Below are 22,128 nucleotides of genomic sequence, written 5' to 3' on the forward strand. Positions count from 1 at the left end.
CGTGCTGTGGCCCTGGCCACATCCTATGCTGGGTCCCTAAGTGACTCATCAGGACCTCTGGACTGTCCTCACTGGGCCACTCTGATGAGGGATGGGGCATCTTCCAGTCTGGGCACGGTGCCCCTGCCCCCTTTTGTACCAGACCACCCCAGGCTGACTGCAAAGACCACCAGGCCTTTGGCTCAGTTGCCTCCCGGACCCCACGCACTCAGAAAGGCCCCCATCACCAGCGGAGGGCTAAGAAGGAACCTCAGGAAAGTGGCAACGCTTCCATCTGGAATCGTTTAATGAGCCTACTTCTTACACGCATAATTATAAAAGAATAAGTAAGAATTGACAAAAATATTTTCTTTCCATAATATGTAGAGGTGGTTTGTTTCTGTTTTTTTTTTTTTTTTTTTGCCCGCCCCTGGCAGAACTCTTGGCAGGGAGGGAAAAGAAGGAGTAAGGATAACCCTGAGGTGGGGATGGTTCCACTCCCAACCCTGGAACCTGGTCTGTGCGGGCCAGGCAGACGTGTAGCCACAGGGCTGAGGAGCGGGCAGCAGCCACTGGCCAGCAGACCGGAGCTGACCGCGTTCAGAGCCTGCCTGAAAGCTGGGGAGAGGCGGGCGCAGGAGGGCTGCCCTCCCTTGTTCCCGCTGCTGCATCACCCCCCACTCCCGCCTTCGGAAGAGGTGGCTCACCGGGCGCTGGCTGGGCTGAACCCCATTGCCCAGCAACAGACCCCAATTCTAGATTTAGGCACCCCTTGCTTTCTGTCTTTTAAATAATTATGAAAAACGTCCCCCCAAACAAAACACAAATAGGAAGTGGGGCAGGTAGGGAGAAAAGGCAATTGCATGCTTCCGTGCTGGGCGCGGCAGCCGGGTCAGGGCCCAGGCGGCAGACCTGGTGTCTCCAGCGCCCGGTGGAGTTCAGGCCTCCCACTCCCGACAATGGGGACGGGAGTGGATGGCTTTAGGAAGTGCCTCGTGGGTGGCGGCCTCATCTCTCCATCCTGACAACCAAGAAGCAGCAGGCAAAGAAACCAGGAGCATTTTAAAAAATGATAAAAGGCGTTGGGGTGTGAAGGCGGCAGCTTGGGCCTGGGGCGGGGCTGTCCAGTGGGGTCCGCGGAGACGGCACCTCAAGGGGGCCTGTGGGTCCACTCGGTCTTTTCCGCCTGGTCCCCCTGGCGGTGGTGGCAGCGGTGAAGCCACTTGTGCTCTAAGTGTGCGCCGCGGTGGGCGCAGGCCCTCAGAGGTGTTCTTGTAGAAAGTGCAGCAGCGTGACTTCATAGTGCTCGCCGGACTCGGGGCAGCGGATGCTGTGTCTCTCGTTGGGGTAGATCTGGGTGGACAGAGAAGGCAGGAGTGGTGGCACCGGGACTCTGCACCCTGGAATCCCCCCTCCCCCTCCAAAGACAGAACACAAGCTCTGGAGCTGAAAAACCTGGGTTTGAATCCTTCCCTCCCACTGGCTGACCTGCTGTGGAACTCTGGGTAAGTAACCACCTCCCTGACTACAGCCAGCCCGCTCAAAAACGGGGTATTCAAACTTTGCAGGGTCTTTGCGGGGTTCTCTTAAAACGCAGAGCACTTACATGTATGAAAGATTAAGAAACGGTACTGCCACTCTGTCCCCCAAAACCCAGGGAGGTGCAATGAACCCATCCCGGTGGAGGTGGTGGGACTGCAGACCTCAGGAGCCATGTCCACTTTACCAAAAGGCCACCTGTGGGCTGCACACGTCAAGGCCCCCAGCACGGCCTCCTCCCAAGCTTTGCCAAGTGTTTCCTGGGTCTGCTCACCACTGCAAAGGGATCATTCCCACAGAGGGGCAGCGACACGTTGGTTCCAAGGGCCACACCCTAAAAATCACCCAGTGCCTGAGACCTGGCTGAGGAGATGCCCAGGTAGACAGCAACAGCAGGACAGGTCCTGCCTCTCTCTGGCCATGAAGCGAGGACTCCCACACTCTAAGAGCTTCCGGATGGGCCCTGGAGGCTTATGGGACAGGCATAAAACCTGCTCCAGACTTTCCCAAAGAACTTGATTGGTACCAGGACGAGGAAGCCCACTCCTCGCCTCTTCCTGCCGGTGAGATGGGTTTCTGAACTATACTACTCCTTCCTCTCTGGGCCCATGTCACTGCCCTAGCCCATTACCAGGGAAATGCATCAAATTGCCCAGAGTTCTCCCCTCCTCCACACCTGCCTTCTTTAATCCATCCCTGGATGAATCACAAGACTGACCCCAGCTCAGAGCTCTGCAAGGACTTGCCAGCCTCACATCAGACCTGGTCTCCTGGTCCCTGCTGTTCCTGCATCCTCACAGGCCCCAAGCCTTCCCCACCTGGGGCACTGGCACTGCCTGAGAGACCCCAATGCACCCACTCCTTCATGCCACGTTGGCTCCTAGTTACTTCCTCCTCCTCCTCCTCCTCCTGGGCTGTGAGGGTAGGGAGAAGGTCTGCCTGGCTCCTCACTGTGCTCCTAGCCCTCAGCCCAGGCCTGGCCTATGACAAATATGGGTGAACAAACTGTCTGAACCATAAAGTGGGGTGCCATCCATCTCCCTCAAACAGTGCCCTGTTCCCCCCTCCAACAGTGTCTCATCTCTCTTTCAGCTTCCCCCAGGGAGGTGGGGGCTCTGGACTTTGGGCCCACCCCGAGTGCTAAATGCTTTCCCTGAGAACTCAATTGGCCCTCACAGCCTATTGTGCCCATTTCAAAGATGAGGAAGCAAGGCCTGAGGTTAACAGACCTGCCACCTAAGGCCCCACGGGAGGGAGCGGCTACCCCAGGCACCCAGCTCAGGGTTTCAGGCTCCAGACACCCGAGGCTCCATCCTGAGCCCCCTGACCTTCACCCTGCTCTGCTGCTGCCTCTGGCCTATTTGTGAGGGGCATGTGCGGTTGGGGGTGGGGGCTGCCAAGAGGCACTCCAACAGCTCTGCACGCCCCCGGAGCTCTGCCTCCCTCCTGCTACTTGTATGTCCAGCAAGGAGGTGTCCAGTCACAGATCCCTGAAGCCTGTGCCGCCATCCTGTGACCCTCAGTGATGGGGCTCCCCTGACAGGAGAGAGCACGGAGGCATCTGGGAAGCACAGATATGGTGGTGGCAGCATGTGATCGACTCTGTCCCTCCGACCTCCAGAATCCACCAGGCCACTTTCCTGCCAGGACAATTGACTATGGCTTATGTCTCACTGGCCCCTGTCTATAGCGCAGCCAGAGGGATGCTGGTCACATGACAAATAGAGCGGTCACAGTCCGTTCCCAGGTCTGTACATGTCTCCTCATCCTTAGAACAAAATCCAGTCGAGGCTCTGCCCCTCATCCAAGACCCACCCCCTTAATGCCAAAGTCTAGCGGCCCACCAAGGCTCTGCCCCTTGTCGAACGCCCCATCTGTCACCTGAGGCCCCAGCCAGTGGCCCTGCCTTGGTCTTCAACTCGTCCCCAGGTTACTTCACCAGCTACCCTGGTCTTTTGTCCCCAGGCTCCTTCCTCCGACTCGTTACCTGTGTCTGGTATCCTCCACTCACACATCCCTTCTCGGCCTGACTGACTCCCCACTCACTCTTGAGCACCCTTAAATATCACCTCTTCTGTGAATTTTCTGACACCTCTATTAAGGTAACCCTCCACCTGGATGCTTTCAGCACTCTGGACAGTTCCTCCAAACCCAGTTTCTTCGTTTAAAATAAAACGTATGCCTGCGGGATTTGGCAGCACCGACCTCCCTCTAGCAGGCCCTGGGCTGGGGTGGGTTTGGCCGTGTTCCCTCGCTGTTCCCCGCACTGAGGGCAGCACAGACCGGGATGCATGATTGCTGAATAAAGGATGAAAGAATGTCAGGACCCAGGGGGCCCAGGGTGGGGGTGGAGGCTGGCGGTGCAGGGTGACCACAGATGCTCTGGGAGAGGCAGCAAATGCAATGGGAGGTGACGCCGCCCTGATCGTGCTGCCCACCCTGCCGGCTTCTGGGAGGGACCCGGAAGCGTCCAGGAGCCACCCACCTGGAGCTGGTAAGGTTTTCCTGCTCGGATCAGTTGGGAAACAAGGAAGTTTGTGTGGAAAAAGTGCACGTTCTCATCCAGGAAGCCATGAAGGATGAGCAGGCGGTTGGGCCTGGAAGACAAAGCGGGGGAGGGTCTGAAGTGGGGGCCCTCTCCTCCCACCCCGGGGCAGTTCGTCCCAGAGGCCCTCCCCAGCCCTGGGTCAGTGGTGGAATGGAAAGCCAGGGCGCGTGACTGGTGGGTCAGGGAGGCCCCCTCGTTTCCTTCTAGGCAAGGAGGGGAGAAGGGTGTGTGTGGCCATGTGTGAAAAGCCCTAAGCTACAGGGAAAGTTCTAGAGCAGTGCCACCCCGAGGCACTCAGGGATGATGGAATATTCTAGACCTGCCCAATCCAATGTAGTCCTAGCATCACCACCATCACCACACATGGCTACTAAGCACTTGAAATATGGCAAGAGTGGCCAAAGAACTATATTTTTTAATGTTTTGGTTATAAAAAAAAATACTTTATTGAAGTGAAATTCACACAGTCTAAAATCATCTCGTTTTAAAGTGAATGGTTCATGGGTATTTGGTACGTTCACAAGGTTGTGCAACCATTGCCTCTATCTAGGTCCAGAACATTCCATCACCCCAAAGGAACAACCCTGTGCCCAGCAGCAGTCACTCCCATCCCCTGGCAACTAACCCTCTGTATCTGTCTCGATGGGTTTATTACTTCAGTGGATGTGAGTGAATGTGCACTTAAATTTAAGTGGCCACGTGTGGCCGGTGGCTTCCGCACTGGATGGCACAGGTCTAGAGCTGGGGGTTCCAAACTTGGCTGCACATAAGCGTCCCCAGGAAGCCCAGGCCACACTCCAAACCACACAGAGTAGCCTTGCTGAAAGAGGGACCCAGGTGGGGTCAGCCTATGATGGGCACCCCCACAAGTCATGGGACCTGGGCATACTTGTGTACTCGGAGAGCCACAGCAGAAAGTGGCAACACTGTTTTCTTTCAATCAGAGAATCAGTTGCCAATGCTGAAAGTGTGACAAGGGACATTGAGCTGGTCTCATGGACACGGATATTACAACCATGTAAATCCAAACTGTCAAAACCCACAGGACAGGGCTGTTCAGGTTCAAGACTGACTGATGAGCCCAGGTAGGCCGTGTGCTCGGGAGGTGAGGGTAGCCCTCGCACACAGTGGTGCAAATCTAGAACCTGCCTTCCATCTTTTTGAAAGCAGGGCTGGGGTGCCCACTTCCTGTGAGGAACAGAGAGGAGAGGGCTGCGGGAGGGGATTGAAGGCTCAAGCAGAGAGAGGGAGGAGTGGAAGCCACAGGAGCAGTGTCAGGGGTGAGGGGACCTCAGTGACAGGCACTCCCAGGGAAGGTGGAGCCTTACTCATTGGGCAGCTTCTCCACATGCAGGGCCACGGAACCCGCATCGTAGCCGAGCTGGTTGTTCTCCGGGACGTCCATGTAACGTTCCGTGTACCCTGTGTCGTAGGCCATCCAGACGGTGACGGGGGCGCCTGCAATAGCCACCTGAGGGCCACAGGAGACGGACAGGGCAGAGAGAGAGAGAGGAGAGAAATACACGCACATGGGTCAGCTCCCAGGTGTCTGCGCTCAGCTGGCTGTCCTGGGGCCTCCCGGAGGACATGAGGAGCGGGCATGCACACGGGGGCTGGCAGGGAGGGGCCCTCAGACCGTGTGTCCCCATGGACTGTGCGCTGTTGAGGGAGGGCGGGTGAGCTGAACGGGTGCATTGAGGCCGGGATCGGCCCCTCCCTGGTCCCACTGCCTTCCTGCCTCCTCCTCCTCATCGCCGCCCCGCGGTGCCCGGACAGTGCCGCCGGCCTGGGGGCCCCTCCCCCGACGCTCTTCACACCATGCCCCACCTCTGCCCATCCGAGGCCGGGGTCCCGGGCTCAGCCTCCCACAGAGAGCTGCTGGCGGGGTTTTGTGCAGCCGGATGCCGTCCTGGGGTCAGCAGTGGCGGGCAATGAGGAGGGGGGCTCGGCCCCGTGGGGCTGCTGCGGGGAGAAACAGCCACGTGGCAAGGCCCCTGCCGAGATGCCTCCCCTAGGGGGGCGGGCTCCGAGGGGCACGGGCGGGCGACGGCAGAGAGGAGGGCGGGGGCGGGGGCGGGACCCACCTTGAACACTTGGGGCTTGTGGATCAGCCCCATGAGCGAGAGGAAGCCTCCATAGGACCAGCCGTGGATGGCCACCCGGCTCAGGTCGACGAAGCCATACTTCTCGGCCACAAACTGCAGGCCCTCCACCTGGTCCTCGATCTCCACCTGGCCCTGGGGGACGAGGCCAGGTACCTCTCAGTGGCCTCCTCCCGGGGTTGGGCACTGCTATCTCACTTCTGTCCCTTTTGGGGAGCCCTCTTCCTCTTGGATCAAAGCAGCTTTCTGGAAGATACTACTTTCTCCAGGCCCTGTTCACACCTTCCCTGCTCTCTGGGGTGGTGGTTAGACAGGCGGCCTGGCACCAACCCTACCCTGCTACCTCCTAGCTGAGTGACTCTGAGAAAGTCATATCCCCTCTCTGGGCCCCAAAAATGAGCATATTAACCCGAATAGGACCCATTTTACAGCGGGTGTGAGGGTGACACGAAATGGTGTGTGCATTCCAAGGCCCAGAACATACTAAGGCCCAATAAACAGCTGGTACCATCACCATCACCATCCCCACCGCCATCATGGCCACAGTCACCACCACCACAACTACCACCATCGTCACCATCAGTAGCAGCAGCATTACCATCCCCTGTCTCACTACCATCACATCTCCATCACCACCATCACCATCACCACCGTTACCACCACCACCACCACCATCACCACCATCACCATCACCACCGTTACCACCACCACCACCACCATCACCACCGCTACCACCACCACCGTTACCACCACCACCACCACCACCGCCGCCATCACCATTAGCACCACTTCTACAGCTACCAATCCCTGTCTGGGCCAGCCCTTGGCACTTCCTGCCAACTGGGCCTATGCCATGTCTGGCTGTGTCTGGGTCTCAGGCACCAGTGGGATGGGTGTATACTTGTCTCCCCATAGGGCAAAGCTCAGAGCTGAGCAACAAAGCAGATGTTTCTTGTGGTTCCAAAAGGCCACCCCACTTGCACCTGGCATCTTGGCCAGAATGTTCCTTGAGGGAGGTACCCTAGGGCCAACAACAAACCACCAATCAACACACCCCAGATCTTCCTTCACCACACAGGAAGGGCGCGGAGACTGGGAAGAGAAGTTACCATTTGGTTTTTCAGGGCCCCTTCGAACCGAAGTCCTCGCTGACATGAGCCCCTGCCATCAATCACAACCACAGCATAGCCCAGGGATGCCAGCGTGTTGAGCCGCAAATACTTGATTCCTTTGAAAGAGTTATTCACCAACTGCACCTGCGGGGGAAAGGTGAAGAGAGGATGTGGGCTTTGGGTGAACGGTGAGAAATCTAGCACGACATGCCAGGCAGGATGGGCTAGGCGGGCCAGAGGCCAGCGGGACAGAGCCAGGGTGTCTTACAGCCTAACCAAAGAGCCTGTACTTTATTGTGAAGGCTATGGAGGGCCCGGAAGGGTTCTGGATCGGGGCCCATGCTGCACCAGGTCTTGTGCCTGGAACATGTTACAGAGAGGAAGGCCCCACTCACACTACACTCCCTTCTCAGCTGGGCCCTGCCTGGAATCCGCCTGTATTTCTTCAGCCATGTTTTGCCTCTTTTCTATTCAATTATCTCTAAAGAGACATAAAACCTGGTGGGGGAGGGAGGTGGGTTAGTGGCAGCGGCAGTTACTCTCTAACTTGACCTGAAGCAGCTCCTCACTTTGGTACTGTTAATATCTGAGGCCTCATTATTCTGTGTGTGTGTGTGTGGGGGGGGCTCCTGGACACTGGAGGGTGTTGACAGCATACCTGGCCTCCACCCACTCAACGCCAGGAGCACCCCCCACCCCAGCTGTGACAACCACAGATGTCTCCAGACATCACCTAGTTTCCCGAGGGAGAGAACACCACAAGTGAGAACTATTGTCTTAGCTGGACCCACCTGCCAATCTGCCAGCCAAATCTGCAAATCTGCTGGCCTGTACCCTTCTCAGAGAACTGGGCCTAGGGCCCATGGCTACCTCTGTCGCCATGCTGGTGACGAGGGGTGAGAGTGGGTCACTGCTGAGCTGGTGGCCCAAATGAACACATGGGGGTCAGCGGGGCTTCCCAAAGGGACAAGGGAGCACGAGCAGGGAAAGGGGGAGGGGGAGGTCATCCAGGAGAATATGGTACGTAGAGACCTAAAGGCAGAAGTGCGAAGGGCCCGGGAGCCCTGTGTGGTCAGTGCAGATGGAGTGAGCCACCCGAATCCTGGCATGGAAGGAGGGGCTCACATGGGGAGCAGGGCCGGCACCCACCTGGGGGCCTCCATACACAAAGAGGACCGTGGGGTGCTTCTTCCCTGGCTGCACGGCGTGCGGCTTGTAGATCATGCCGTAGAGGCGTACGTCTGCCCGCGTGTGGAAGTGAAAGATTTCCGGGGGCACGTAATCCGAGGGACAGCCTGCAGAGACAGTGGCTATTTGAGTGGGAGCCCACAGCTGGCCGATACCCACACTCCACTGCGTGGCCCCCAGCCGCAGAGGGCGGCCTGGAGGCACCCCATCCTGTACTTCCTGAGTTTAAATCAGAATCTGAGGGCAGGAAGTGACTGCTCCCTGTGGGTAAGCGCTGGCCAGGCCACAGCCTGGCTGGAACCAGCTCCTGCAGCTCCATGCTGGCTAAGCACCCATGGAGGTGACAACAGTCCTGGCATTTGTCTAACAGCCATTTTCATGGTCTGCATCTCTCTGATTTTTATGGTTACCTTCGTTTTTGCAAAACAACACTGGTGTTCCAATGATGCTGGTGAGGAGAAGTTTTGTCTAAGATAAAATTATTCAGACAAACAGTGTGGATTTAAAAGTTAAATAAGTACGTGGTAACGTCAGTCAGGGGCTGTCAAATGTTTTCTAGAAAGGGCTGGAGAGTATTTTCGGCTTTAAGTGCCAAGGAGACATCTGTGTCTCTGTAGTAACAACTCAGCTTTGGGGTTGGGGCCCTAAGGCAGCCACAGATGATGCATAAATACAGGGCACGTGGGGATATGGCCCGAGGCTGTAGTTTGCTAACTGTTCATAGAGGTGATCTATAAACACAGTACAATCGGCATGTTCAGGAAATGGTGCCCGAGTCTATCTGCCTGCAAACGCAGGGCTGGGCGTCAGGAGCATTCCTCGTCTATAAAACCAGGGCCGAGGGTCCAACTCCGACACGTCCCAAGTGATGCGGGGAGAGTCAGGGCCTGAGCTATTGGGTGGAGAGGCCTTTTATCTACTTAGGTTCCAAGGGGTGATGATGTAACAAGATGCTTGTTAGCCCGTGAAACACTCTACAAATGCCAAGGCCTATTTCCTAGAATGTCTGGAAATCTAGCAAGTGGCAGGGCTGGGCTCAGGGAAGGGCTTCCTTTACAGGGATCGACTCCTGTGTGCATTGGACTGAGGGTTTGATTTTCATTCATTCTACGAATGCCGCTGCACCGTTTTGTAGATAAAGGAACATTTTAGGTGACTTGCCCATGGTTCTGAATTGGAACCTGGGGTCACCTCCAGGCTCCTGAACAAACCAACAATCCGCCTCCTGTTCCCCGAGGCCCTACTTGTGACTGAGCCCGGCTCCTTCCACAAAGGCTCCTGAGCATCTGTTCTGTGCCCCTGGAGACAGCAGCGCTGAGGACAGGATGCCCCTACAGGGACCGCTGTGCCTGGCAGACTTGGCTCCTGAACAGTCGGCTTTGTGCGGTGCAGTCCTTAACTGCAGCGTGGAAATGAGACAGTCCCAGGTGGCAGGGCCCACAGGACAATTGGGGCCAGTGGCCATGTTCCATGATGGACTCTCGGGGCTCCCAGGAGGGGCTGGGTGCTGGGGCGGCTGAGCAGGCAGGGCTCTGGGCTGCGCCCTGCCTTGCACGCACCAGGTCAGCTCTACTCACAAGCATTTCTTAATAGGGCCACATTTCATTTTACAGACGCACAAGCTATGGCTCCCACGGGGAAGGACTCGGCCAAGGTACTGGGGGGTCTGGGGGTACTCACTTGCCGACTCCATCATGCTGGCCCAGAACCGGGGCTGCTTGTGCAGAGGGTCATCATCGGGGCCGCTCAGCTTGTAGACGTGCACGCAGGGCGGTGTGCTCACGCTGCTGTAGTGGCTGATGAACATGTCGAAATTCTGTGGGAAGATGGGGACACTGAGCACCTCTCCTCTCCCCTCCACTTCTGCACCCTTCGCCTCATCACACACCAACCTTCACTGAATGTTTACCATCTTTACCCTGTGGGCTTGCTCATTTAAACCTCAAAACTCCACCCACGTGGTGTGGCTATTATTAACATCACCCCCATTTTGTAGATAAGCAAACTGAGGCCCAGAGGAATCTGTCCCCAGGCCAAGGGCCCCAGGTACTCAAAACCAGAACCTTCTGATACCACAGCCCACTCATCTCACTGGTTCTACAGTCAGCAAACTGCTACCAAGTGCTTTCCCTAGATGGGTAGCTGCTGCCCGATGTTCTAGAATGTTCTGCGAGGCTAAAGGCAGGTGCAGGGACAATGGCGCCGGGCACATCAGGGCTTGGGGGAGTGCACACCTGGCTCATGGAGCAGCTGTGGGAGAAGCCGGGCGTGGTGAGGCGCACGATCTCGCCGGCTGACTCATAGCTGACCACGTACAGATGGTGTTCCAGGGGCGTATCCTTCGTGCCTTGGAAGTACACCAGCTTTGTCTCCTCATTGACCCAGATCTGTGGAAGCAGAGGAGCTCCTGGTGAGATGTCTGCCTTCCCACGGCCCCACCCCTCTCCCTGCCCCACAGGGAAGGCCCAGCATTCTGCGGTCAAGGGAACCATTCTCCCCCTAGGTGGCTGGAGAAGTGTCTGGGGGGTCTGGGGGAGACACACTTCTCAGACCCTGTGGGGCGGGAGCCGCCCCTCATCTAGCTGGGCTAACCGCACGTCCTGAGGCGACTTGGAATCGGAACACTGGACAGCTCCTCCAGGTGTGCCAGAGCGGTTGGTGGGAGCTCAGGGCCCAACACGTACCTTGGACAGAGGCTGAGGGAGGGGCTGTGCTGGGCCCAAGGGCCTGCCACCCCAGGCTCTGGTCCCAAGTGGGGTCAGCCCACCCCTCTGAGCCAGATGCGTGGGGTTAAGAGGTGGCGCTCTCTGCCCCACCAGTTTGTTAGGGGAACCCTCATTAGATCCCTGTGTGGTTCTTAGGTGATGCCCTCAGCAGGAGAGGAAAGCACCCTGCTCTGGGGCTGGAATAGGCACTGCCTTTCTGTGGCAAACTGGGCAACATGGGTGCAAAACACTGAAATATGTGTCCTCTGCACTGGCAATTGTGCCCCTTAGGAATTGTGCCCGGGAACTTTACCTGGGGAGGGATTTCAAAATGGAAGGAGAAAGACGAGCAAAGATGAATGGAAGGCGACAACGTGAAGGTCAGAACGGGGGGACTGGTCCCATAACTGGGGCACAATTCTGTGACCATGGAAAACTCTGTTTTGTAAAACCCTTTACAAACCTCCTAAAATGACACGTGCAAATAGGAAAGGTCTGCAGTGATTTCCCTCTGTGGTCATCTCAGAGGAGGGGACGAGACTATGGCGCTTCGAGGTGAGGATTAAAGGGGATTCTGAGCTGAGTCTTATCTGGAATGACTCAGTTATTACAACAAGCACTGATGTACTCCTTGTTACTGTACTTTTTCAATAAATGCAAGTTTTCCAGAAATAGAGGATGTCGTTGGAAAACCCCAAACGACATGGAGTTATGAGAACAACGTGAGAAGGTGCAGAAACGGGAAAGGAGGCACTCTCCAGGCATTGGGACCCACCGAGGCCATGGCCTTCTAGAGGGGGCGCCGAAACAGGCCGGGAGCACACGGTCTCAGGCGGGGACGTCAGAGGATCACTCTTTTCCTTTTTTAATTTTTAAAATGCTGCTGCTGCTGTTTTTCTAATTTCTGGGTAAAAAGGCACGTTAACAGTAAAATGGTCACAGTAATAGAGGAAGGTGGTAACACGGGCTTGTCTGCCACACGCTATGCGTGCCAAGGGCTTCAAATTACGTTAAAGCGGGATCCTTACTCGAGGAGATTCTGCCCCAGGGGACACCTGGCCATGTCTTATATCTGTGCTTGTCCCGACTGGGGGTGCTCCTGGTGTAGAGTGGGTGGGGCCGAGGAGTGCTGATCAACACCCCCCAGTGCCCAGGACACCTCCACAGAGAGTGACCTGGCCCAGATGTCAGCAGTGCTGAGGGAGAGACTGGCCGTCAAGATGAAAGAATCAGAGCTACTGGATGTTCTCATTTCACAGATGAGGAAATGGAGTCTCCGTTTCCCAGCCTAGTGAGGGGAAGGGCTAGACTATGGGCCGGGGGAGCCCTCCAGCAAGACCAGCTGCAACCACAGCAGAGCCACTGAGAGCAGGCAACCGCCCTTCTATTCTCGATGCCTAAGCTTCTGCACCCTCACCTCACACATCAAACTGCAAATGTGAAAGCAGACAGAATCGGGACTGCGCTCCCTGCTTTTACAACTTGCTTCTCTCCCGACAATTTGTAGTGATGTCCTTACAAGTGGGTGACAGAGCATTCCAGCAGGTGTGGCTACACCGTCAGCAGCACGCTATCCACGGAGCCTGTCCTACTGGCATCACTCCTCGAGGTTTACTGACCGCTACATTTCTCACCGTAGGAACGGCGCTTGATGCACGCATGCGTGCTCACATCTCTAACGTCTGCCTCTGGTCCAGGAGGCACTTACGCTGGTGTGACACTGGGAGCCAGGAAGTCGGATTAAGGGGGCCCTCTGTAAAATCTGGAGTTGTGTACATCTGGTGTGTTTGGGGCAGTGGCAGGTACGCTTCATCCTCCCTGCGGCTGCTGCCTTTGTTCCCAAACCTCCTGGGGCAGGCGTGGGGGGGTGGGCCCTGGGCGGAAGCTGCCAGACAATCCCACAGTAGGCCCACAAACCACTCTCCCAGGGACAAGTGGTTTTATGGAGCAGGAAGAGGTTAACTGATGAAAGCTCCAGGCAGTGCTGAGAATGGGCCAGGCCCCACCCATCGGCATCCAACAATGCGTACTCAGAACAGCCCCTGTATCCTGCCTGGACCCAGAGTGTGTCCAGACGGTCAACACCGCAGTCCCTGCAGCCCTGGGCATGCTGGAGCTGTGGATGGAGCAGAGCCGGAGGGAGCACGGGCCAGGCAGGGACGGCACTCCAGGCAGGAGGGAACAGGAGCACACACGTACGCATACAAGCATCTATGGAGTCTCTGGTACCTTGGAACCATGCCTGGCCAAAACCTCCCATTCACCGCTGGTCAACGCAATCTCCTCCTTGATGGGGCACTTGAATTCATCTGGAAGGAAGGAAAGGAAAAGAGGTGAAAGGGACCCCGCGAAGCTGATGGGTCTCAAAGCACTGAGACCGAATTCCACCACAGCAAACTCACCCGAGCCCACGCACTCCAGGTTGGTGCCAACAACTTGCCAAGTGCCAGTTTATATCCGCTCAGTCCTAGGCTGGCCCTGCCCCTCCTCCATTCTCCTGCCACCACGGCCCCCTCCCCCAGGCCTGGGCGATGGCTCTACTGGCCGGTCCCCCTGCCTTACTCCACCCCTCTCTGAACCCTGCTCTCCCTTTCACTCTCAAGTCTCCGTGGCCACCCAGATTCAAGCCCATGATTCTCCTGGCTGAGCGCCCCACCGACCACACCTGTAGGGGCCTCTCTAGCAGGACTGTCCTCTGCAAAAGCCACCTTGTCACATGGGCACACTCCTCTTGCCAGTGCCATAAACGGCCGTTCTCCTATCTCACCGGGACACTGTGATATTGCCTTTCAGGAACCAATTCCTTCTAATCCAAAGTGAATGGCGTCCTGCCTTCTCATCTGTTCAATTGCCATCAAGCAGGCATGAGGTGTGTGACAGGAAGCGCAAGCTGGGGATGCAGTTGGGGATCCCCGCAAAGGGCAGATGAGAAACCAGGTGCATCCATCTCAAAAGCAGGAGGCTCTACTCAACAACCACCAGGTGAAATGCTAGCTCAGCCGGCCCATTTCAAGAGGCAGAAATGAGGACTTTCCAAGTGACATCTCCCAACGCTAGGTGTGGGTGGCGGTGAAGTTAGCAGACAAATCGTAAAGCAAAACACCAATAAGCCAAAGAAAATGCTCCTTGGAGACAGTTCAGCCGGCCTGTGACAGCTGCATTTTGAGTGACAATGCTGAGACAGTAGTCACTCCTCAGTCCCTGTCTTACTCGACCCCTTGTAGCTTGTGGCTTCATTTGTTGACGCTCAGGCTCCCCTTGGCTCCTGGCACCCTGGACACACCCTCACTCAGGTCTCTGCCCCGTGCTGGTGGCTGCCTCAGGCTCATTTGTGGGCTCTACCTCTCAACTATAGGGTGGTCCTGGGGCGACTGTTTCCCAGGGGACACTGGATAACGTCTGGGGACATCCATGATTGTCAAGACTGGGGAAGGGTTCTCCTGGCATTGAGTGGGTGGGCCAGGGATGCTGCTAACCCCTCCCAGTGTCGATGACCCCACCTCAGAGAATGACCCGGCCCTGATGGCAGCAGTGCCCATGGGGACCCTGCTCCAAGCCTGAAGGGCCCCAGCATGGCACTCAGACCACACCGCTTCCCTACCCAGGCTCGGCCCTTCGGTGCTCTGTCCTGTCCTGAGGCTGAGACGCCATCCACATGCAAGACGGCCACACTCCCAGTACGCATCCATTTTGCTCCTGAACATGGGAACCTGCCCACACAGCATTCCCACTTCTGGGCACTTCACCTTGAACGTGTCCAAAACCCAGCTCAGGATTCTTCACTCTTCAAACTGTTCCTTTCAGAGTCTTTCCATCTCAGACTGGACCTCCAGAAACCATCCAGATATCCGTGCCTTCCTCTCTCTTTTTCAGACCCCAAATCCAAAATCCACCAACAAACTGTGTTGGCTCGGCAGTGGAAGTGCATCCAGAATCCAATCATGTGGGTCAGCCTGATGCACTGCCTGAACCCAGTCCCTGGTCCCTCTCCTCGTCCCTCAGGCTATGATCCATACCGCGACCCAGGAATCACTTTGAACTGGTGCAGATCAATGATAAAAGCCCAAGTCCCCCCGTGGCCCACACGGCCCTGCACGACCTGCCCCCGTCCCCTCCCTGCCCTCACCTCCTCCCTCTCGCCCCCTCGCTCACTCCTCCAGCCCCGCAAGTGCCTCCTCGCTGTTCCTCCAACACGTCAGGGACAGTCCTGCCCCAGGACCTTTGCACAGGCTGCTCCCATGGCCTGGAATACTCTTGTGTGGCTGCCTCTGCCTCCTCCACCATGTCCTCAAGCTCTCTGCTCCATGGCACATGACCCAGAGACATCCTCCTGACCTCCCGTTCTAGAAAGAAAGCCCCTCACTCTCTAACCTTTTATTCCATTGCATTTCCTTTCTCATGCTCATGACTCCCAGGACAGCATCTTTCATGGTTTTTGAATTACTACTCAACTCTGCCATCGTGACATGAAAGCAGCCACAGATGACAGGTACATGAATGGGCCTGACCATGTGCCAATAAAACTTTATTTACAGAAATAGGCAGTTAGCCAGATTTGACCTGCAGCTATAGTCTGCTGACGCCTGGTATAAGAAGGGCCTGGCACATAGTAGATGCGCAATGACTATGCTGATTGAATGAACACATAGCTGGCTATGTACACCCTCGCCAGGCTGTGAATGTGTGGGGAAGGCTGGCTTCTTCCTTATCTGCCCCCTCCCTCGGAGCCGGCTCCAATACAGGGCGGGGTCAGAGAACAAACTGCATCAAACCACAGACGGCTGCCTCAAAGCGCAATGGCACTTGTCAGGCTTTGCTCACCTTCACTGGGGCTGAAGGGCTCGTCCCAGTTGTAGCCGCTGGGCTTTAGCAGGGCAGTGACCTTGTACAAGTGGCAGAAGCCAGTCTTGCACTCGTTGGCGCGGATGAAGCAGAGCTCGTCCTCCCCCTCTGACTGGGGGAAGGGATAGAAGATGTCATGAACCTGTCCAGAGAGAGAAGGCGTGTCAGGAGGTGGGCTGTGCCCTGCGAAGGAAGGTGAGGCCCTGACAGCTCGGGCTCCGTGAGGCCACCCCCCCCCAGTCCCCGCTGACTCTCCCTCCTTGGCAGGGGGAGGCCTGAGTTCACTTCTCTACGTGGGGCTGACTCAGGCTGTCGTGGAACCCCGGGTGCACCCGGGACGCCCCCACCCTTACGTTGATCCACACGTCGGTGACCTCTTCATACACCACGTATGGCTGGATGTTCCTGGGCACGGCTCTAGCGAAGGCCTCCCGCTGCTCCTCATTCTCAGTGGTGGGGATGAACAGGGCCGGGGGCAGGAAGACGAGCTGCAGTCGCTGCTGGGGCCGGTCCAGGAGCATGGCCCAGGCACTGAGAGGGCGCGAGAAGCGGGGCTCAGGGCCAGCACAGGACCGCTGCTGACACCCCCCTTTGCTGACCCCACCGACACCTGACCAAGCAACCCCGCCACACACAAAGGTTTCCTGGTTGGTATGCATGTTCAGGGTAACACAGGAGGGCTCCGTAACCCGACTTCTGGAAACGTCTCACATCATTAAATCTTAGAGCAGCGTCAGAAGATTAAAGTGAAAACAAAAAAATCTTAGAGCAGAATTTCAAAAACTCTGGAATTTCTTTTTAACTTAAACGTATTTTAAATGGGGATCTGTCAGGACTGTAAGTGGAAAGGCAACATGTCACCATAAACAGGGAGTAACTAAACCCAAATCGCAGAGAACCGTCGCAGGGATATGCGATTCTGGTGAGAGCCTGTGGCTCCCCCAACAGCTGTCTCTGTTAGGAAGGGGGGCCTGGAAAGTGTTTTGAGCAGGGGAAGCACATCCTTTGTGTAAAGGGGCCAATGAGACAATATTTCAGCTCTGTGGGCCACACAGTGTCCTTCACGACGATTCAACCCTGTCATTGTAATACAAACACAGCCACAGTCTGTAAATGAGCGTGTCCCTGTGCCAATAAAACTTTATTTGCACATCCTGAAATGTGGATTTCGTACTGTTTTCCAGTGTGATGAGCTATTATTGTTCTTCAGGTTTTTCCCCCCTTACTCACTGAAAACTGTGAAAACCATTCTTGGCCTCACGAAAACAGGTGGTGGTAAGAATTTAGCCCTCGGGCTGTGGTCTAGGGCCCTCGTTTAGACATCTTTGTCCCTGACCCGAGCAGAAGGGCTAGGAAGTGAGTGAAAAGGGAATGCTTCTTTTGGTGACTCTACCCAGTGGCCCACCCAGGGTCCCGAATGTGAGTGACCTGGATCCCGTCAGACACACTCACTACTTGCCGTCCCGGGTCCACCCGGCCCTGGCGATGTATTCCACCTTCGGGAAGAGTGTGCTGAAGGGCTGCACCAGCTCCTTCTCTTGGGTCAAGATGATCTAAAGGGAAGACAGACTCGGGTCACACTCCTGCCTGACCACATGCTACCCAGGAGCAGAAGGCCACTGTTCGGGGTACACTGAGTCCCTCCAAATCCGTATGTTGAAGTCCTCGCCTCTTAATACCTCAGAATGGGGACTTATTTGGAAATAGAGCGGCTGCAGGTGTCATGAGTTAAGATGAGGTCATATAGGAGTAGGGTGGCCCCAATTCAACAGGACTGGTGTCCTTATAAAAGGGGGAAACGTGGACACGTGCATCACACAGGCAGAGCGCGTTGTGACGAGACACAGGGAGGAGGCGGCCATCTACAGGCCCAGGACAGAGGCCTGGGACACACCCTTCTTCATGGCCTCAGCAGGAACCAGCCCTTCCGCACCTTGACTTTGGACTTTTAGCCTCCAGAACTGGGAGACAATAAACTTCTGTTGTTTAAGCCGCCCAGTGTGTAGTGCTTTGTTATGACAGCCTGTTGGCTGAAAACCAAGGGTCCTGGTGCGGGTTGTCACTGTAGAGTGAGGTGGCCTTCGGCAAGACAGCCTCTGGATGCCACAGCTTCCTGGAGCCTAAACGAAGCTGGCACGGCATCTCCCAGGAGGGTCATGGGGAGAGAGGCAGGCATGGCCTTAGCATATCCACACCCCAGTGGGCCATCACCCCATCCCTGAGCTGCCGGCTCTGCTGGCATAACCCACACCCCCGCAGGACCCTGCTCATCTGACAGGGCCAGGGACTGTTTAAAACAAAGCCACTTAGGGCAGATCCATGTCACGTCTGCTAGAATATTCTGGTCAAGAATGGAGAAGGGATCTGGTTAGGGCCTAAATGTGCCCCAAACAAAAGCCGACCACTAAATTACAAAACGAAGCGTATTTTATCTCATACTTTTCTGTGAAACATTCCACAAGAAGGCGTTTTGGCAAAAATATGCAAGGGCTTTCTCGGCTTGTCTGAACTCTAACCTCTGACATGTGGGGTGTTTCCTTTCGACGCCTGGTGTCTCCGTCCCTACAGCCCCTTGGCCACAGCCTCTCTTGCCCCCCTGGCTATGGGGACCTGAGCAACAACTCCCTGTGTGATGGGGACCTCTTATCATTTCAGAGTGAGGCGAAGAGTGCCGGGGGGCTGGGAGGGGGGTTGGGGGGAAGATGCAGGGCCTGGCCTGGAAACTAGGACTCTGGGAAATGCTTTTCAGGTTCAGTTGGCCAAGGGAGCACCCGCCCCTGGGAAGGGGATGAGCAGCTTGCTGGTATTGCCCAACTATCTACTCGCTTCCAACACATACCCCAGCCACTCTTCTCATCTGGAAGCTTCTCCGTGATACACTGGCCCCTCTTACCTTGCCCTGACTGTCGGTCTGAAACTCGGCCAGCTTCAAGGCGATCTTGGGATTCTTGCTGCCTGCAGAAATGAAAGCAAGGTGAGCCCAGCAGGTGTCGCTCCCGTGGGCTGAGAGCAGGTGTGGGGGTGGAGGGTGCAGGGTGATGCCCACAGAAAGGTGACACAGGCAGTGGGGGGGCAAGGGGAGGAAGAGTGTCCAATGGTCTCCCTGTGGGCACGTCACCCTCTCTGGTCTCGCACAGAGTCCTCAGGCAGAACTTTCTCACACTGGGCCCGGAACTCGTTCCAGACAGTGACGTGACAACCTCTTTACAGTTTAAGGACATAGATCAGACTCTGTGCTGCTGGGAGGGTCGGGGGGACACATACACGAGGAAGACAACTGCCTGCCTTTGCAGAGCTTAAAATCTGGCTGAGAAGACGGGACACACCCGTAATAAAGCCACCTGCGAAGAAAGGTGGCACATAGCCCATGTGACACAGCCATGGCCCTGAGCTACTAGGAGGCGTACAGACAACCAAGACAAGCTTCCAGGGGTGGGGTTTGGTTCAGGCTCCAGTTATTTCAATGAATTTCAATTCTGCCGTCATGGCTCTAACACCCCAGGCAGGGAACGTCTGAGCCTCAGTTTTCTCAGGTATCAAATGGGGAGGTGGGGAGACTGACTTTTCCCATTTGCATGGGTGGGGGGGCTAGAAATACCTTGTAGGAAGGCTCTATCTAGCAAGGCACACAGTAGGTGCTCACTGCAGGTGACAATGACTCTTTTATATGTTTCCATGCCAGTTGCAAACAAGGGGACTGCAGGCTGTATCTGGTCTGCATGTGTATTTTGTTCAGTTCACTAAGTATTTTTAAATAATTTGAGTGATGTTTAAGAATTGGGAGATTTCTCGGATGAGTTTGGATTTCCAGTTTCTCTTGAGAAATGGGACAAACTCAAGTCTGTATTCTCACAAGATGGTAAGTGTCTGGCACGTCCCAGGATGGGGCCCGCACCCCTCACCATCTCCCCCCAGCTCCTACTGCCTCCTGGGCCCCGAGGCAGGGAGCCGGTCACCACCGAGCGTGGTGCTGGCTCTGCTGTTGTTCCCGAGCTTGGCCTGCTTCTCTGGGTCCTCTGGGCGCATCCTGGTTGGTGTGTCACCTTGCTCTAAGGACTCAGGCCACTGACCAGCCACCTCACCTGTCCTGGGAACTCACCTGTCCGGGGGTACCGGTATGAGTCTGTCTTCCTTTCTTCTAGGGCAGGAGAGGGCACGTGAATGACCTCCACCTCGGACTCATCGACCTCCTCGTAGAGGATTCGCAATGTCTTGTGGCCTTCTGAACCTGGGAGGGGCAGGGGATACCGCTGAGGGTGCCGGGAGTCCAAATGCCTCCTGTACACATGGGGGACCCTGCTCTGTCACAGCAGGGTCCAGACAAGAGCGGTAGCCTTACAGTTAGAACCCCAGCTCTTCCCTTTACTAGACCTTCAGCCAGTCATGTCTCCTCTTGGGGCTTCGGTTTCCTTCCCTGTGCAATAGGGACAAGAACTAAGCTATTCCCAGCACAAAACGGCATGGGAGGTGGCGAGGTAGGGTTTTTATGAGCTGAATTATGTTATGTCCCCACCAAATTCCTATGGTGAAGTCCTGACCCCCAGGACCTCTGAATGTGACTTTATTTGGAGATGGGGGTCTTTAAAGAGGTGACGAAGGTCAAATGAGCTCATTGGGGTGGGCCCTGATCCAATAGGACCGGTGTCCTTATAAGAAGAGATGAGGACACAGACACACACAGAGGGAAGAGCACGTGAGGACACAGGGAGAAGACGGCATCTACACACCCAGGAGCGAGGCCTCAGGAGAAACCAGCCCTGCCCACACCTTGGTCTTGGACTTCCAGCCTCAGCACTATGAGAAGAGAAGTGTCCACTGTTTAAGCCAACCAGTCTGTGGGACGTGGTACAGCAGCCCAAGCTGATTAACACAGGTTCGAGAAGGATTACAACAAAGTTCGCTAATGAGAAGTAAGTGAATCACCAGGTGGTGACAGCTCAGAAAGGAGCACGTGACTGGCAGTGTGGATGTCATAGGGACGAAGCCCATAGCCATTCTTCCTCGACCAGCCCTTTCCTTCCTCAGCTGCTGAGAAGGTTCCCCATCTGCTGTTTCCTGTACCCTCACCTATGACTCACTGTGGACAAACCAAAGATGTCTGCAGAAACATGGCTGCAGGTGGGGCCCCTCCACACCTGCTTTACAGGCGGAGCTCCGGAGGTCCGAGAGGCAGAGTGGCTGGCCTGAGGCCACATGGTTTGGGAGTGGCAGTGCCTCAGCTCAAAATCAGTTATGACAACCCCCGATGTGCCCACACATTGTGGACTGTTCCCTGGAGGCAGAAAGGGCCCTGGCTGAGAACCACTGACAGACTCTCAGAAGCTCACCCCCCAGGACATGTGTAAGATGTCCTGGTTCACCAGACCATTGTTTAGGACACCAAGTTAAAACCAAAACCCAAGAGCAGAAACAGCCACTGTCTGTCAGCGTGGAACTAGTTCAATAAACCGTGGCTCATTCATGCCGCCAGGTCGTCTGTAGTCATTAAAGCATTCTCTGTGTGCTGATTGCAAGGGCTGAATGTGTGTGTCCCCCCGAATTCAAATGTTAAATGCTACCACCCCGATATAATGGCATAGAGGCCCCAGACAGCTCCCGTGCTCCTTCTGCCATGTGAGGACACAGCGAGCAGCACGGGCTATGAACCAGGAAGAGGCTCCCACCAGGTACCAAATCTGCTGGCACTTTGACCTTGGACTTCCAGCCTCCAGAGCCTGAGCAATAAATGTCTGCAGGGCAGAAGCCCCCAGTCTGTGGTGCCGTTACAGCAGCCGGATGGACTGACACACTGATGTCGACAGAAAGGTTGTCAGGGATTTTTTAAGTGAAAAGAGCAAAGAGCAGAAAAGCACACAGACTGGGACTCTCTTACTAAAAGAAGTGTGTTTAGGGCGTTTTAAAGACTGGAACGGGGCCTACCCTCCCAGGAGGCTGTGGGGCACCACCAGTAACCGGTGAAGCGGTCGAATTCTTCCTGGATGACAAAGGTGGCCACGCCTGCAGACCTGGGGTCCTCGAGGACACTGGATAAGCCTGGACGGGGAGAGAGGCAGGCAAGAGATGAGGAGTCTCGTTTAGCGCAGGTTTCCCCCCTCGGCGCTGCTGATGTCGGG

The 22,128-nt window shown here is 55.9% G+C and overlaps 1 protein-coding gene across 5 annotated transcripts in view; it reads right to left on the reverse strand.

Moving 5' to 3' along the window:
* Nucleotides 1-259: 259 nt before the first annotated feature.
* DPP9 (dipeptidyl peptidase 9) overlaps nucleotides 260-22,128 on the reverse strand; it is a 36,081-nt gene continuing 14,212 nt past the window's right edge. For 3 of the 5 annotated variants that reach the window (XM_019744014.2, XM_019744013.2, XM_019744015.2), the window contains 15 exons: nucleotides 21,935-22,048; nucleotides 20,115-20,243; nucleotides 18,909-18,970; nucleotides 17,468-17,568; nucleotides 16,369-16,546; nucleotides 15,995-16,157; nucleotides 13,403-13,482; nucleotides 10,703-10,855; nucleotides 10,149-10,284; nucleotides 8,430-8,575; nucleotides 7,278-7,424; nucleotides 6,151-6,303; nucleotides 5,395-5,537; nucleotides 4,004-4,115; nucleotides 260-1,332 (listed from right to left, as the gene is read on the reverse strand). In XM_019744014.2, the coding sequence (XP_019599573.2) occupies nucleotides 1,240-1,332; nucleotides 4,004-4,115; nucleotides 5,395-5,537; nucleotides 6,151-6,303; nucleotides 7,278-7,424; nucleotides 8,430-8,575; nucleotides 10,149-10,284; nucleotides 10,703-10,855; nucleotides 13,403-13,482; nucleotides 15,995-16,157; nucleotides 16,369-16,546; nucleotides 17,468-17,568; nucleotides 18,909-18,970; nucleotides 20,115-20,243; nucleotides 21,935-22,048 (1,910 nt within the window). In that variant the 3' untranslated portion in view covers nucleotides 260-1,239. Of the gene's footprint in view, nucleotides 1,333-4,003; nucleotides 4,116-5,394; nucleotides 5,538-5,893; nucleotides 6,029-6,150; nucleotides 6,304-7,277; nucleotides 7,425-8,429; nucleotides 8,576-10,148; nucleotides 10,285-10,702; nucleotides 10,856-13,402; nucleotides 13,483-15,994; nucleotides 16,158-16,368; nucleotides 16,547-17,467; nucleotides 17,569-18,908; nucleotides 18,971-20,114; nucleotides 20,244-21,934; nucleotides 22,049-22,128 lie in introns of those variants that run through there. The other 2 variants (XR_012498027.1, XM_074337624.1) reach the window with 2 other exon arrangements.

The sequence above is a fragment of the Rhinolophus sinicus genome, linkage group LG07 (assembly GCF_036562045.2).
Source record: "Rhinolophus sinicus isolate RSC01 linkage group LG07, ASM3656204v1, whole genome shotgun sequence".
Lineage (NCBI taxonomy): Eukaryota > Metazoa > Chordata > Mammalia > Chiroptera > Rhinolophidae > Rhinolophus > Rhinolophus sinicus.